The sequence below is a fragment of the Rhinopithecus roxellana genome, chromosome 14 (assembly GCF_007565055.1).
Source record: "Rhinopithecus roxellana isolate Shanxi Qingling chromosome 14, ASM756505v1, whole genome shotgun sequence".
NCBI classification, from domain to species: domain Eukaryota; kingdom Metazoa; phylum Chordata; class Mammalia; order Primates; family Cercopithecidae; genus Rhinopithecus; species Rhinopithecus roxellana.
The window spans coordinates 37758354-37776153 of NC_044562.1; the positions used below are offsets into that span (position 1 = coordinate 37758354).

The 17800-nt window shown below is 38.9% G+C and overlaps 1 protein-coding gene across 3 annotated transcripts in view; it reads left to right on the top strand.

Annotated features, from left to right (window-relative positions):
• HECW2 (HECT, C2 and WW domain containing E3 ubiquitin protein ligase 2) overlaps nt 1-17800 on the top strand; it is a 238926-nt gene that overhangs the window by 164754 nt on the left and 56372 nt on the right. For all 3 annotated transcript variants that reach the window (XM_030915952.1, XM_010381608.2, XM_030915953.1), the window contains 2 exons: nt 8201-8284; nt 12029-12138. In XM_030915952.1, the coding sequence (XP_030771812.1) occupies nt 8201-8284; nt 12029-12138 (194 nt within the window). The remainder of the gene's footprint in view (nt 1-8200; nt 8285-12028; nt 12139-17800) is intronic.

The following is a 17800-nucleotide window of genomic DNA, read 5'->3' on the forward strand; positions in this document are numbered from 1 at the left end:
CTTAAGAGATCCTCCTGCTTCAGCCTCCCAAAGTGCTGGGATAACACTGGTAATTTGTTGCCATTCAATACCATGAGACATTGCTCCTGGACACCTGATTAAAATAATTTATTGACACCACATAGTAATGGTCATTGAGAAGTCCTAATAGTAGACTCTGTCTCACTGGGAGAGCAGCAGTAATGGCTCTTAGAAGGTAGTTGAGAATAGCTCTTAAGATTTTGTTCAGGTTTGGAGTCAGAAAGACCTAAGTTTGAATTCTGGCTCTGCAATTAACCCACCAGCTGACTTTGAATGAGACATTAAACAATCCTCCAAGTTGTCGTCCTCATCTGTAAAATGGGGATCGGAAATTCTAACTTCCAGCGTCTTTTTGAAGATTAAATGAAATAATATATGTATAAAGCATTTGGTACTGTGTAAGCATAGTAAGCATATAGTAAATTTAAATCAATATTATATTAGTAGTCTGCCCTTCACTTCTTTCTTCTATCAGAAGGACTCAGTTTAAAGTAATTTGCCCCTAAACTTACTCTAATTCTAAAAACCACTATTTCTGAAATTGATCATACATATAAATGAAACCATGTGATTCTGTGGATATAATTTAAATGCAACTAGGATCTAGGATCTCTCTTCCTTTTGAGGGTGGGGAATGGACGAAGTCTCGCTCTTATCGCCCAGGCTGGAGTGCAGTGGGCACAATCTCGGCTCACTGCAACATCTGCCTCCCAGGTTCAAGCAATTTTGTACCTCAGCCTCCTGAGTAGCCGGAACTACAGCAATGCACTACCACGCCCGGCTAATTTTTTTATTTTCAGTAGAGATGGGGTTTCACCATGTTGGCCAGGCTGGTCTTGAACTCCTGGCCTCAAGTGATCTGCCTACCTGGGCCTCCCAAAGTGTTGGAATTATGGGTGTGAGCCACTGTGCCTGGCCATCTTTAATTCAACTATTAATTTGTTTATAGGAGGGCTTTTTAGTGGTGCTCTCACACTGTTTCCTATAGCGAGCTTTACTCTCAAATCTTTTACATTTATGCAATAAAACCAGCCTTGACTGCTCCATGCCTGGACTGAGGACCGAGCCTTCTGGCTCGAGGTTTAGCCAGAAATTACTGAGGGCTAAAATATCATGGCAATATCATTAAGATAACGTTTTAGAAGCCATCCAAAGGTATATTAAAGTATCTTTCCAAGCAGCTAATTATATTGTAGGCCTAATAAGAGATTAGAGACTTTGTTCTTCAGGGCAGTAAGGAACACAGATTCTTAGAACCTGTCACCTATTCTATGACTTCTGCAAAAGAAATAAGTGCTAGTCATGTTTTATTTGAATGGATGTGCTAATTTATAGATCTACATATGCTTTTGAATTATATATCATGTATATATCTAATTTTCACATTTTTGATGCATGGAATCTCTTAACTATTAATGTCAACTTTAAGACAACTGGACAGTCAATTGCCTAAAATTTAAAAGGCCCAAAACAGGAGCTCCAATAGCCAAAATTAGTTTAGGTTCTTTTCACAGTATCACACTCAGATATTTGTTAAATTATTTTCTGATAAACATTGTTCTCTGATGTAACTTTGAAAGATTCCCCAAATTACACATACATTCGTCCACTGGATGTTTCTCCAAAGCATTGTGGTTTTTTGCTAATAAGTGGTTCAATCATGTTTTTCAAGATGATTTTCTGACATGAGGAATAATCATGTTTTAGGTATATCTGTTTTACTGTTGATTTTTCCTACATTCTGTTATATTTATGAAGAAAACAATTCAGTAAAATGTCATTTTCCTTTAATCATTAAACTTGGACTCTCTGTGGACCAAAGCAAAATATCAGTGCTGAAACCAGTCTCAGTGCCTTCCCCAACCCAAAAGAATAATAAATCCGCTTTCTAAATCGTGGAGAACAATGAATTATTTATGATAGCACAAAGTAGTTTTTAATAAAATCTGCTTTTTACTTATATTTAAATAAATTGCCCAGTTACTGAATCAGAAGCATTTCTTACAAAGCAAACAAAATAAGCATCCCTTCTATGTTAATAATATGTTAATAATATGTTGGCAAGTTGATTTAGAACAACTTGCCAACAATACAAACAGAAAAAGGAGTGGGTCAACAGAAATCTAGTCTGGCTTTATTTTCAATAGATCATACTGTCTGTTGAAAAAGGAATAAATAATTATGGAGCCTATCTAATAATATACTCAATAGTTTAAAATTATTGAGTGCTTCCTATATAATAGGCTCCAGGCTAAGTATTTCATTTACATTCTATAATTATGTTTATTTTAACATGAGGAAACAGTTAAATAACTCTCTAAGTTCTTAGCATGCAGAAAACTTATATCTATTTATGACAAACTTTGTCCCTACACATGTGGCTAATTAATCTCACATCTCTGGGTCCATAAGAATCATATGACCATAATGGACTTAAATTCCCATAACCTTTCAACTGCTTGACTGTATCTGTCAAGTCAGACAGTGCCCTGTGACTGTAATAATGAGTGTGAATGATCAGTGCTGGTCTTCCTTTCTTGACATTATACCATTAGGGAAGTCAAAGCATTCTCTAGAACTGCCTCAGGGCAGTTTTTAAAAACCTGTATTTGTGAATGTGCCACTGAATTATATCTAGAGGAACCAGGATGTGCAGAGTCGGAATCCAGAGTTTTGTGGTTTTGAGCATTGGTCTTCTGGTTGTCTCCAAACACGTGCCCTTCTTTGACTTCACCAAAATGTTGGGTGGTTTCATGAGAATGTTTTCTGTGGGAATTCAGTCTTGAGACTTTGTTCATTGTCCTCAAATGATCTAGTAGAGTTGATCTTCTGGGGTGATTCCGTGCAGAGGAGGAAGTGGTTACACATATTGTGAGAGTCTGAGAGACAGCAATAGCTGGAGACTTTTTCCTGAGCTTGTCACTGTATGGTTTAGGTTCTCATTTTACGTTGTGAGTTTTCATGTTAAGAGATTGCCTTTTTACCTACCTTTACGTTTCTCTCCAGTAGATTCTGTTTTAGTAAATAATAGGACATCAGCTTTCCAATTCTTTTTCTATTTCTCTGCCACAGCAAAAAAAAAAAAAAAAAAAATAGATTGTTTATTCCAAACACCAGGTGGATTCTTAGGGGAAATTGTTAGGAGCCACATACGTTATTTTGGCCTAAATTAATCATGTCCCTGGTTTGTATTTTACTAAGCACTTATCAGGTAGACAGAGAAGTGTTTGGTACTTGGGGAACACAAAGATAAAGGAGGAACAGCTGGGCACCATAGCTCACGCCTGTAATCCCAGCCACTTTGGGAGGCCGAGGTGGGCAGATCACTTGAGGTCAGGAGTTCACCTCGCCAACATATGAAACCTCGTTTCCCCTAAAAATACAAAAATTAGCCAGATGGGGTGGCGCATTCCTGTAATCCTAACTACACTGGAGGCTGAGGCAGGAGAATCACTTGAATTCAGGAGGCAGGGGTTGCAGTGAGTCGAGATTGAGTCTCTTCACTCCAGCCTGGGTGACACAGTGAGACTCCATCTCAAAAGAAAGATAAAGGAGAAAGGGCTTTTGCCCTCAAGAAACTTGTGTTTCAAAAGGAATTTAAGTTGTACCTCACTAGCCAAATCAGAAGGTGCACCCATAAAAGTGCTAGAATGTACTCTAAGGGGCACAGAGAGATAAATGTACCCATGTAGAGAGGACCAAATGACAATATGTTGTATTAATATAACCTTAATCTTCATTATATACCACTAAGGTTGAATTGAATTTATTTGTTAAGGAAGAAGCCAGGCTAATGTAGTAAGTAGCTCACTCATATAATCCCAGCAGTTTGGGAGGCTGAGGCAGGAGGATCACTTGAGGCCAGGAGTTCAAGACCAGCCCAGACAACATAGCAAGACCCTGTCTCTACAAAAATGTTTAAAAATTAGCCAGGTGTGGTGGTACATACCTGTAGTCCCACCTACTCAGGAGACTGAGGCAAGAGGATCACTTGAGCCCAGGAGTTTGAAGCTGTAGTGAGCCATGATTGTACCACTGCACTCTAGGCTAGGCAACAGAGAGGACTGCCACAGATTCCTTCTAACTGTATACATTAATAAACTTCAATAAATATGTTAAAGTAATCTTCAAATATTCCTCTAGTCATGATCAGTTGTCTTTAACAGCATTTCTCAAACTTGTTATGTTATTCCAAACGCTGTGTGGACTCATGAAAATTTGTAGGAGTCACATCTGTTATTTTCCACTCTAAAAGGAAAAAGAAAGCTCGCGGACCTATAATGTTGACATTAATCGCTTTTATTTTAAACTTAAATGTGTACAAATATAAAATATGTATAATAAAAGCTTACAGCTTTTATAAACTACAAAACCAAAAGACATACAAATTAAGTTAAAAACTAGAAAAAAATCAATAACATTTGAATTAATGCTATTAATGTAAGGATATTTTGTTTTTCAGAAGCCAGATCACCGATGTTGAGACCATTATCGGTGGAAAGACATATTTGTGCTTTTCTGTGCTTGTGTTTGACTTGATTCTTTTGATTTTGCATCTCTGGCCTAGCATGTGCCGCCTTGGAATTATCACAGTCATTGTTTTTCCTTCTTAACAAAAAGCTTATTTTTATCTACTGATTCATTGGTTTGATAAGCCAATTCATTTAATAATGTAACCCAAAATACAATACTGAAGGATAAAACATATCATTGAATGTGCCCTGGGATGAGTGGATTCTACCACCACTTTTCTATTTGCAAACTATTGCAGAGCTTTTGTTCTTAGAATAAGCCAGGGTATCTTTTATGCATTATTTAGCATTAATGCATAATTTTCTTTTTAAATCCATCTCTTTTGTTTTCTCTTTAGCCTATGGTAATTTACATATACATTACTTAACCTCCCTTGATCGTTTTCATGATGCAAGTTAATACTGTAGAAGAAAAGGTTTTTCTAATTGGTAAGCGAAGTGTGCGTAAGTGGCAGATGGGGACTGGTGTTATTATCATATTGAACATCAAGGCCCTGCCAGCCTAAGGGCAGCCAGGTGTGTTCACCGTCCCTTTAAAAGCTCATCTCTGATCACTTTGCACCAAGTGCCCTATAAATACAAACATGGGACCCAAAGTCATATGGCAAGATTCAGTCATAAATGTCATCCATCTAATCTAAAATATTATTATATTGTTTCATGTGCTTTGATCATCAAAGTGAAGACACAACATTTAAAAATTCTTGCAGAGCTTGACCTTATGTATGCAAATTTCTGGTAGACCAAGGATGCCAGTTTGAGAATCACTGGTCTATAGCATATTGGGCAAATACCTGGTAACCAAGAAGCAGTTCCTTTGTTTTTCTCAGAAAAGATTGGTGACATTTCCGGGATGTCTGCTAACTTCTGTCTCTTCCTCAGCCTTGATCTGCTCTCTTTACAGGCAGTAAACTAATGCCTTCTTTGTTTCTACGTGAAAGGACTTTATAAAGAACTGTTTAGACCAGGAGCAGGTGTAAAGCCTAACCATGGTTCAATTAAGTGAACAGAAGAATTTAAATATTTTGACATCAAGTGAGAATTGCCTTTTGACTTTCTTCCACTGCACTGTAAGCTCCTTGAAAAGGGACTTTCTCTTACTCCCTATTGGATTCCCAGTGTGTGGTACCATGACTGGCACACAGTAGGCACACAGAAAATGTTCACTGAAAGAATGACTCAATATCAACATAAGAAAGTACTTAGTGGTGTGATGTACATCAGACGACATGTTCCAGTGTCTGGTTCCTGGAAGAATATGACCCGTAGCTTGTCATTGTGATAAATTAGCTGGCCTGGTAGAAAACTGGTCTCAGCCTACCTCTCATATATTCTCACCTGAAAAATCAGACCTGTTGCCTCACAGCCTGCTAGTTTACATCTGGAAAGTGATGAAAAGTTTCCCAGTTGGCATGCTTCCTCTGGTGCCTTTGTCTTTTCTTTTTCTCACCCTATCATCCTTGTGACTCAAGAAGCGATGATGTTTTTCTCATTCACAGGAAACTTACCAGCCGCGGTCCAGGGCCTGATATCTACCATCACTCAACTCCTTCTGTGTAGTTCCAGTTAAGGAAGCAGGGGAGAGTGCTCAGCCTGTTTGTTTTTTGTCTTGTTCTATTTGCCTGGATTCACTGTGTTGATAGACAAAAGAGATAAGCCACATATTTGTGGGAGATAGCTTTTGATTCTTCAAGATCAAAGCATAGTGTTACTGACCCTTATAAGAGTAGTTCTTTGGTTAAGTTATTATTCATTTTTCTTCAAGGTAACTTTTCTCTGATTTAGCTTTTATTAGCCAACATTTACATCTCTTATCAGAAAAACCATTCACAAAATGGGCCTGGGTTTCCATCATGCGTTTCAGATGTATATGATTCCAACACTTGAGGGAAAATGTTCCGCCTGGTTCAAGCCTTCACTGAAATAACCTTAAGCAGAGAGAGGCTGGCCTTCTGAGCAACTCCTTTACGTACATGCCTGCCACTAATGTCTAATAGTCTTAAAAAAAATAAAAGTAGTTAGCTGCTGGCAATAAAGTACAGAAATAAAAATTTGGCAAATACTAAAGATTAGCTGCTTCATCTATCATATAAAATGGATCTAGCCAGAAGAAACCAAGGACTGAACTCTGTCTGTCATACCTCGTAAGCTGTATGGCTAAGGGCAAATCCACTGACTTTTCTGTGCGTTAGGGAATTTTTCATGTGAACATGAAACCTTGCCTTCCACCTCAGGGCCTTCAAGTCAGCAAGCAATCTTAAGAAAAAATCTTTGAAATTTGGAAATACAAAAGTCAGTGGAACTTAGCCAGGCATGGTGGCTCATGCCTGTGATCCCAGCATTTGAGAGGTCAAGGCAGGCAGATCACATGAGGCCAGGAGTTTGAGGCCAGCATAGCGAACATGGAAAATCCCCATCTTCACCAAAAATATAAAAATTAGCTGGGCATGGTGACTCATGCCTATAATCCCAGCTACTCAAATGTCTGAGGCAGGAGAATCGTTTGAACCCAGGAGGCAGAGGTTGCAGTGAGCCAAGATCACATCACTGCACTCCAGCCTGGGCGACTGAGTAAGGCCCTGTCTCAAAACAAACAAACAAAAAAATCGGTGGAACTTTGTGAAAATATCAAATGGAAAAACAAGTTACTTTGTAGATAAGAACTAAATCTAAATAAATACTTGTATCAGTGATTGGTATTTTACTTTGTGGTACAGGAATCAGAATATATTGTCCATAGCACTCAGAATAAAATTGCATATTTGCATTATCCTCTATATTCCAATGAAATAGAATGATTTTAGTACTATAGTTTGTGTTTTTATTTTTTTCTTCACCTTATAAAAGTTAATATGGTGTGCTTTAAAATAGCACGATGTAAATAAGGGAAGAAAGCAACTAGGAAAAAAATTATTACAATTGTATTCATTTAACAGATTGAAAATAGTGACATGATGATGACTCATCAAACAAAAAAAAACTGGTGTTATCACATTTATCTGTAAGAAAATAATGGTAGAAATAACTCACCTTGTGTTTGACATATATAGGTATATATACGTTTGCACAGGTATGCACACAATCTATTTCACCAACTGTTATAGCAAAGTATTTCAGTGTTTTCTTTATTTAAAAAAGGCATATGCTTTTACACTGAATATATAATGCATAGATACTATCTGCTTCCAATTAGGAATGAGCTCATCACATGTAACTTAACAGTATGGCCTCAGGAAAATAGATGACTCTCCCAACACAATCCTTTTTTGGAACAGCAGGGGATCAGCCTAAGACTATTGCTAAGATTCAGGTCCATAGTCAGCTTTAACTCAAAGCAGACACTGATTTTATTGGTTGAATGGTATACTATTTATAGTAGTAGTTGGGCAGGAAAATGAGGAAGCCAGTGAAAGAGAATCTTTCTCCCCACAACATTAGAACTGGGAGGTGTTGATGCTTACAAGATCCCCCCGTTGAAGGCAAAGACCATGTCTCTCTTGGATGTATATTCCTAGGGTATCACACAGTAGCTGCCACATAATAGGTACCAAAAAACGTCATGACTATTATAAAAAATGCTCTTTACTACTGAGTTATAGCCTAAAGGTCTACCATATACATTTTGTGCTATTTCTTTTCTTGAATAGGGAGAAGATACAATTTATCCGAACTGAAGGGACTCCAGGATTGGTGCGCCTTTCAAGCGATGCAGACCTTGTTATGTTGCTGAGGTACGTACGTTAACACTCACTCTTGAAGCAGACGGTCTCCTGTCATCAGATATCATGGAATATTGTGGAAAATAATATGCCAGTATTCTTAAATTATTCTTATTCTTTAGACTTGTGGAGATACGTTGAAGATTTAGGGCACTGATTGAGTGATCATTCACTTCAGGTTGCATTTGTTACACTGAGATCTGTTTAATTTTCTTTTTACCCTGCTTGCAAGGGAGATGGTATTGGAAAAGGGAAAGGTTGTAATGAATAGAATCTGCCACTCACAGAATGGAACAGAAGGGTATCTGAATAAGCCATCCACCATTTACCCCTCAGTGTTTACCCCTTCTGTTTATATATTCTTTCAAATGTTTTTCTCAAAATATGTTTTGTCCCCTTTTGCTGACTCAAGACATTATTTATTTAGCTTGTGGTTTTGAGAGTGTACGTTTGGGAAATCAGATCAGAAAGTTGACATTTGGTCCATACTACTCACTGCCAACTTGATAGCCCTTCATAAAACTGACCAATTATTTTTTGTTTTTTGTTTTTTCACCCCCCGGTGGTTCAGCTTTGGTTTTAAATTTTAGAGTAGTTTAGAAAGGAAATTGGCAAGTTTTCAAAAGACTTTCTCATTTTTTTGTATTATCCCTCAAATGTAGGCAAGCCAAAGTAAAATAATGCTTTGCTCTACCCAGTGGTTGGGACGCTCATCTCTGTAACCTCCACAGAATTAAAGGGAACGTCATACTGAGCCTTGCAGGCAAGGTTCTGTTTATCCCTGAGTGCTAATAACCTCATTCAAGTATTCATGATGATCTTGACCCTGACCATTTCTAACTCTCCATTCCATAGTTGCCCTATTTGTTGCCATATTTCTGACTGCCCACGTGATTGTTGTCAGAAAGTTATTTTTCTTTTCTTCTTTTTTGAGGCGGAGTCTCGCTCTGTCACCCAGGTTGGAGTGCAGTGGCCCAATCTCAGCTCACTGCAAGCTCCACCTCCCGGATTCACACCATTCTCCTGCCTCAGCCTCCTAAGTAGCTGGGACTACAGGTGCCCGCCACCACGCCCGGCTAATTTTTTGTATTTTTAGTAGAGATAAGATTTCACCGTGTTAGCCAGGATGGTCTCCATCTCCTGACCTCGTCATCCGCCTGCCTCAGCCTCCCAAAGTGCTGGGATTACAGGCATGAGCCACGTTATTTTTCTTCATGTGTAGTCAAAGCATAATTCAAAGGGATGTACTCACTTTCTATAATACTTCACTTCTGTTGACTCTGAATAGGACCTATGGTGGGAGTAGCTTCTCAACCTAGTGGGTGGCCTCTCTCCTGTGGTATTGAGCCAGTTCTGAAAGCTGCATGTAGTATGCTAGGTGGTCAATTAAGACTACTGGTCAATTAATATTAGAGTGTGATGTTTCTATCATGGTTTGGTTGGTGATAAAATAGTTTAACTTTCTGTTAACAGAATTCTGGCCAGGATATGCTCTTTTTCTTCATTATAGAAAATTAAGGTTTTTTTCTTTTAAACTAAGAATTCTGCTTTTGGAATTAGTAAAAAAAGAAGTCATAATTATCACTCACCTATCTATAGTTAAATAACATTTAGATGGTATAGTCTTAAATTTATTATACTATAGCTTAGAATATTTGTATTTTGATAACACAACAGTTTGCATGAGTTTCTATGTGTTATGTAGTAGAATTCAAATGTATTTGAATTCAAATAATTCAGAACTCATTCATACATAAAGAGCAAGGCTGCATTTTCCCTTCTTTGGGAAAATAAGCAGGTTCTCTAAAACTAATGGGCCTTCGAGAAGTGTGAGAAATTTTCTTACATATAATAATTCTATAATTATTGCATACAAATGATGTCATTAAATTCTAGACTTTTCATGTGGGTGATCACATGTGTTTATTATTTTAATAATAGTAAACAATACAATGTATTATATGGACATGCTTAATAAATAATGTAATTAGTGATTATTGAAAAATTTGGGGATTTATTCATGTCCTCAATTCTTTATTATTATTATTATTATTATTTTGAAATGGAGTCTCACTCTGTTGCCCAGGCTGCAGTGCAGTGGTGAGATCTCATCTCACTGCAACCTCCACCTCCCGAGTTCAAGCAATTCTCCTGCCTCAGCCTCTCGAGTAGCTAGGACTACAGGTGCCTGCCAGCACGCCTGGCTAATTTTTTGTATTTTAATAGAGATGGGGTTTCACCGTATTGCCTGGGCTGGTCACGAACTCCTGAGCTCACGAACTCCTGAGCTCAGACAATCCGCCCGCCTCAACCTCCCAAAGTGCTAGGATTACGGGTGTGAGCCACAGCACCCAGCCTTTTATTTTTTATTTTACTTTGAAATTGGAATGATTTGAATTGGTGACTACAAACTTCAGTCAGCATACTTGTCACTTACATAATGAAAGCCTTTGTGTCTATTTTAATGTTTTGTCTAATTTCTTAAAAAGGAAAATCACTCCTGGTACAAATTGACTTGATTATCAGTAAGCTGCAACGTAGAGATAGTATTGCTCTAGGACATTATTCATGTCCTAGAATAAAAAGTTATTGGAAAATAGCTTTACATGCATATATATATATATATTTTTTTTTTTTTTTTTTTTTTTTTTAGCTGAGCATGGTGGTTCACACCTGTAGTCCCAGCTACTTGAGAGGCTGAGGCAGGAGAATCACTTGAACCCAGGAAGCGGAGGTTGCAGTGAGCCAACATCGCGCCACTGCACTCCAGCCTTGCAACAGAGCTAGACTCTGTCTCAGAAAAAAAAGAAAGAAAGAAAACCAGATTGTGGATACATAAAGAAGGCCTTTAAAGGAAGAGAACCCAATAGAAAAATGGTTAAAGGATATGAAAAGGCATAGAAATGGAAGTGTGAATAGCCAATAAACCCATGGAAAGATGCTAGTAATTATAAGTGTAGTTTCAAATCATGAGATACCATTTCACGCTATTAGATTTGTAAAAGTCCAAAAGTCTGAAATACCTAATGATACATAAGAACTCTCGTATTGTCTGGGCTTAGTGGCATTGCAGTTTCTACAGACTTGTTGGAGTACAAATTGACACTGTCTTGTACAGCTGAATAGAGCTCAGGTCTCTGGTTACTCTCTTTTAGGAGAATATCATAAACAGACATTTCAATATGGAGAAGAAAGAAGACAATTAAATGGTCTAAGATCTAAATCCTCACATTTGAAAAATAGTAGCCAGGGTAAACAAGGGAGCTAATTATTTTGTGATTGTAGTTATTTAGGATGTGTTTTGTTTTATTTTGCTTTTAATTATCCAGTTAAATCCTAAGCCCTTGGAAGGCTGAGACCCTATTGTTTATTTATTGGAATGAGGATATATAACATACTTTGTGTATTTATGATGAGTTCTCAATAAACATTTTCTATTTTGTGTTGGAATCCTGTTTCCAAATCTGAAAACCCAAGTATGATTTTCAAACAAACATGTACACTCAAACTTATATATTGAAATAGTAAAATAAAATCACGTTGTCCAAAGTTGGTAGGAACACAGTCAAATAGCCACAGGGTTCACAAAAAGTACCACAGCCAGCCATTTTGTCCCAAGAATTACCTGCAAGAGAAAGGGGGTAGGTGCTCTCTTTGGGATGTAAACCCGATCTTGGATGGAATATTCTACCCCATTGGGATTTAGGCTTTTCAGCACTACTTTGGCTGAACATTTTGCTTCTTGTCTTTCCCCAGCTTATTTGAAGAAGAGATAATGTCATATGTGCCTCCACATGCCTTACTCTACCCCAGCTACTGTCAGTCCCCACGTGGCTCTCCCGTGTCATCTCCTCAGAACTCACCAGGTGAGTCCACCTGCTGCTCGCAGTGAATTCTCTGAGGAGTGAACCTTCAAGCCAGATGTTCTCTCCTCCCTAAAGACAGGACAGGAAGGGAACACTTCAGGTACATCTTTGGTGTTAGCATAGATACATTGTGCATTTCCTGTCTCTTAAGAGTGGATTATTTCCATGAGGATTCATTTTGACAAAGAGATAATGAATAGGAGGATTAGTGGTATGACATACTCAGATATAGAATTTACTTTTCATGATGTTATGTCATACAATATCAGGACACAAAATATTAGGTTGCTTTTTGACTTTAGAAAGTTCTAGTGAAGAGAAATTTTTTGATATACAATCAAGATAAAGTCTCCACTCTCAAGAAATAGTATGGAATTGAAATTATTCAGTTTAATAGACTTGGACATTCTTTCCTACAGTATTCATTAATTGCATTAGATAGAACAGAGATGGATTGGCAAATAGAACATGTTGATAGGTAAACTGAAATGTGTACATTCAATCTCTTTTTGAAAGAGATAGGCATGAATGAGTGAGTGAGTGGGTGGATGAATGGGTGGATGAGCAAATGGTAGAAAATGCAGCTTGGCAAATAAGCTTTGAAAATGAAGGCAGTCATGATGTTGACAGAATATCAGCTGTATATAGGTCCTTATTATAGGCAATGCATTGTTCACACTTTAACAGCTATCAGAATTGAAAACGATTTCAGTAGAAATGCAAACTCCATATGTGTCACTAAGCTGCTCTATGTTCTTTGGTATATACAACATGTGTTTTCACATACTGCAATGATAATGAAGCTGCAGCCTGATTGGGTACTGCAAACAGGAAAAGATCTATTTATTTGTTCATTTAACACAGATTTATGGAGCATCCAACTATGATCCAAGCACTGAATTAGACTCTAGGACTACAGAGATGAATAATACAGTTTCTTCCTTTGAAGAATTCGTGGTGTGGCAGTGAGTCAACAAATGACTCTGTGAAGCTCTGTAGTTAGTCCTGTAATGACGAAATGTATGAGAACACAGCTGTGGGAGCAATTATTCTTTCAGGGCTGGGGATGGGGTATTTGGGGAAGTATGAAGTGGATCCTTGAAGGATGATGAATAGGAGTTTACCAGGTGGACCAAAGAAAGAAGGGTATTCTAGTAAAGAGGGTAATGTGTTGGGCCATTCTTGTGTAAGTATAAAGAAAACCTGAGGCTGGGTAATTTATAAAGAAAAGAGGTTTCATTGGCTTATGGTTTTGCAAACTGTGCAAGCATGGTGCCAGCATTTGCTTGACTTTTGTTGAGGGCCTCAGGAAACTTCCACTCATGTCAGAAGGTGATGGAAAGCCAGCATGTCACATGGTGAGAGTGGGAGCCAGAGAAAGCAGCGGGGAGGTATCGCACACCTTTAGACAATCAGATCTCCTATGAGGTCACTCATCACCAAGGGAGTGGTGCTAAGCCATTCATGAGAGATCCGCCCTTATGATCCAAACACCCCCTACAAGGCCCTACCTCTGACACTGGGGATTATGTTTAAACATGAGATTTAGAGGGAACAAACATCGAAAAAAACCATATCAGGTAGCATAAGCTAAGCCATAGAAGCATGCAAGTAGTGTAGGAAATAGATACACGTGTAGTTAATAGATACAAGGGAAGGGAAGTTCTCAAAGCTCAGTTTGGAAAGGTAGGCTAGGGCTGGTTGGTCATTGAAGCATCATCATTATTATTATTATTATTATTATTATTATTATTATTATTATTGTTTTGAATCAGTCTCACTTCTTCGCCCAGGCTGGAGTGCAGTGGCGTGATCTTGGCTCACTGCAACCTCCGCCTCCCAGGTTCAAGCAATTCTCCTGCCTCAGCCTCCCCAGTAGCTGGGATTACAAACACGTGCCACCATGCCCAGCAAATTTTTGTATTTTTAATAGAGACTGGGTTTCACCATGTTGGCCAGGCCGATCTCAAAACTCCTGACTTCAAGTGATCTGCCCGCCTCGGCCTCCCAAAGTGTGTGAGCCACCATAACCAGCCAGCCTTATTCTATAGTCCATGTGAAGACACTGAAAATGTATAAGCAGAGGAATACCAATAATATCCTGTTTTTCAAAGATCAGTCAGTCTGGTGGCAATTGGGAGGATAAATTAGAAAATGAGAGACCGGAGACAGATTCTCAGAGAGGCTGTTTCATTAGCCAGAGTAACATGATGAAAGACTGGACTAGGCAGTGGAGATGGAGACCAGGGAACGAATTGAAGGGATATGTAGGATGCAGAGACATCAGGACTTTGAGTAGAGGTAGGGAAGAGTCAAGGAAGATTCAAAGGCCCTCACAACCTAGGCTACCAGGCAGATGGTAGCACCCTCTGCCAAGAAGGGGAAATGGTTAGACTCAAATGGGAAGATTGAATAAGTTTGGTGTTGGGCAAGTTTTATTGAGAAATCTTTGGGCCATTAATGGCAGATTCCCAAAGACAGCTGAAAATGGCAGCCATGGTGCACAGGGGAGGTTGAAAACAAGGAGTTCAGTGTACTGGTGGCGTCTGAAACCTAAAGTATAGATTAGAGCAATTGGGGAGAAAGTCATTGAAAAGGAGAGGAAATAGTGGGTGATGACATGAGAAACCTCAATATTTAAGGGATGAACTGAGACAGAGGAGCAAGTGAAAGAAAGAGAGCCAACAGATTTTGAATAGAGTTAGGAAAGTCTTTTCAGGGGAGCCGGGTTTCACAGAGGAGTGGTCAGTAGAGCCATATGCTCAAAGGGCTCAGGAAGTCCCAGCTACTCATGGGGGCTGAGGTGGGAGGGTTGCTTGGGCTCAGAAGGTCGAGGCTGCAGTGAGCCATGATCACACCACTGCATTCCAGCCTGGGCAACAGAGTGAGACCCTGTCTCAAAACGGGGGTGGGGCATCTGAAAAGGATGAGATCTGAAAAGAGGCCTCATTTAGATTTGAAAATCTTGATGTTATAAATGGTCTTTGCCAAAGAGATTCTGTGAAGTAATAGGTTATAAACCAGATCTTGGTTGGTGACAGAATGATACAGGATCTGAAGCAGAAGTCAAATGCTCTTTTCACGAAATCTGGAGGTGAAAAGAAAGCAAAATAGAACAGTAGTTAGGAGAAGAGAGAGGGAAGGGATTTTAGGTTGGGAAGTTGAGCATACGTGTGCAGAGGACACAGGAAGTGAGTGGAAGGAAAGTGGTTTGTGGAATAAGGCAGGCTCATGAACAGCATGACACTGAAGGCAGAAACACAGGCCAACTTTGGAACAAAATAGGGATACCTGTTTTGATGGCACAGGTTGAAAGAAAGTGTATGACACTACAGGTAGGTTTAAAGTTTAGGGGAAAACTTCATGAAATTCCCAACTGGCCTCATTCTTTTAGCAGCTATCTGACTTTGGGCAGGGTACCTCCTTCCCTGAGCCTGGATTTCTTTTTCTGTAAAATATGGATAATAATAATTACCTCACCTCTCATGATTATTTTTGGACAACACTTTGGTTGGTGCTTGGAACATAACAAGTAGCCAATAAAGGTTAATGTGTCGCTTTTTCTTTCTTTTTTTCTGGAAATTTGATTCTGAGAAGTATAGTTTGTTCACATTTGAACCATTAATAACTGGAACAAACAGACGCTGATTTGCAGAGCTGTCTGCTTAGATATTTAATCATTCAGAGTGGCCTTTGTCTTAGTAAGAGCCTATGCTGGGGTTTAAAGTGGACCATCCTTTTACCTATGTTTTATGGTTAAAGAGGTGAAGCCATGTGGATTGTTGCTTGTGCCAGTCAAGGCTGTCCTTTTCCAGGCCTTTTGTGTGGCCTGTCCTCCCTGAAGAAAAGGTAGATCGCCAGATGCTCCCCCTTCCGTGCCCTTTAAAGGCATGCACTGAAGACTGTACACGTTCTTCAAGACTGTATGAGCGTTCTAAATGTGGCTAAGTTTACTTCCTCATTTAGCATCGCAAATGCACATGAGTAATCCTTGGTGACAAATCCATTCTAGAAACTTACATTTAGAGTTAAACATTTTCCAAAGACATGTGTAACCCAAATATATCTAAATTGCTAGCAGTGTTTGTGGTGGTTTTAATTTTCAGGAAGAATCATCTCCATATTTTTGGCCTACTCTATTTCAGTGGGCTTTGTTTGATCTTGAAACTGGGTTGTATGGCCTGATATCAATGGAAGTCACTATAACAAATTCCACATGATACCAGGGCAGGCCTACCTAACCTCATTTCCCCTCTGGAGGAATCTTCTGTTTCTTTGAATAGCTTCTCCTTCTACCAGTATTCCTGAAGGTTTTGTGAAAGCAACATTTCAAACAGATTTTTTGAAGTGGTCTGATCCTCCTATAATTTCACCCCTTTTAGTGGTGTGAGAATAATATCGTGAAAATTATGACAGTAATAAATTTTAATGATCTTCATTGAGAATTCCTAGGAACCTGGTAAACTTTCCACACTTTTCCTCATTCCAAGCACATTGACATGTATTTTCAAGTGCAGAAGAGAGAGGGGCTTTGGAAACTTTGACTCACTGCTTTTTGCAGCTGTTAGAGTGCTCACCAAAATTTGTCAAAATTTTGGAATGTGAAGGTTTGTTTTTCTAGGACCATTATAATGCCAATCCCAACCTCAGTGATGCCAGAAGGAAAAGATCTTTCCAAACACCATGTGGCTTATTATGCCAAATATGGGACCCAGAAGTTTATATAAGCTGCACATTTCTAGGAAATTAAATGCAATAACACTTAATTTATCTGATATTATTGGAGATGCGCTCTCTTATGTGGATTTTCCAGGTAACCAAAGCTATGATTTTAACTGTATGAGAAGTTGTTTAACCCACTATTTACTGAAACTCTTTCATAAATGTATTATATTTCTCTTTACTTTCCTATACACAGCACATTGAGGATATTTCATGGTTTGGGGGAATCATTGTGCCCATGAATCATGATGCAGAGCTCTTGTTACTTGACTAGAGCTGGACTCCCTGGAAACTAGCACCAGCAGAAAGTCACCCTCAACAGAAGTAAAACACTCAGAGAGCACAGAAGAGCCTTGGGGGTCTTTACTAAAGGTTGTCTTGAGGGGATGGGTTGTGAGAGGGAATTATTTCTCCCAACACATTGTGTACCCTTAATAATCTTCGTTTTCTCTCTCCCACCACAAAGTCTTAGCATTTTACCAGCTGTTTATGTCATCTTCTCCTCTTTTCACAATTCCTCTTCTCTGCTCACTCTCCTTTTTCCCTTCCTCCCTCCCTATTCCTCTCTCTCTCTCTCCCTCTATCTCTCTCTCTCTCTCTGTCTCTCTCATCTGTCCTCTCCCTTTCCCCACCTTTCCTACAGTCCCTGAAATAGCTTTAGACCTGTTTTTAGAAAAGGTGTTTGATCCCTTCCCTTGACTCAGCCCTACAAAGATGATCTAGGAACCAAATTGCACAAATGAAGGATGCTCCCTGGGTGGTTAGGGATGGGGAAGTTGTGATCCCAGAGACCAAAAGAAAGCCCCAGACACTGTTTCTATCATAATGTAAAGACTTAACTTTTTGTTGTTGTTAGTCTCCCTTGTCCTCACCCATAGAGCTGTCAGAGGGTGCCTGCTATTGGCAGACCCTTTACATTTCCTTTTAATAAATCACTTCC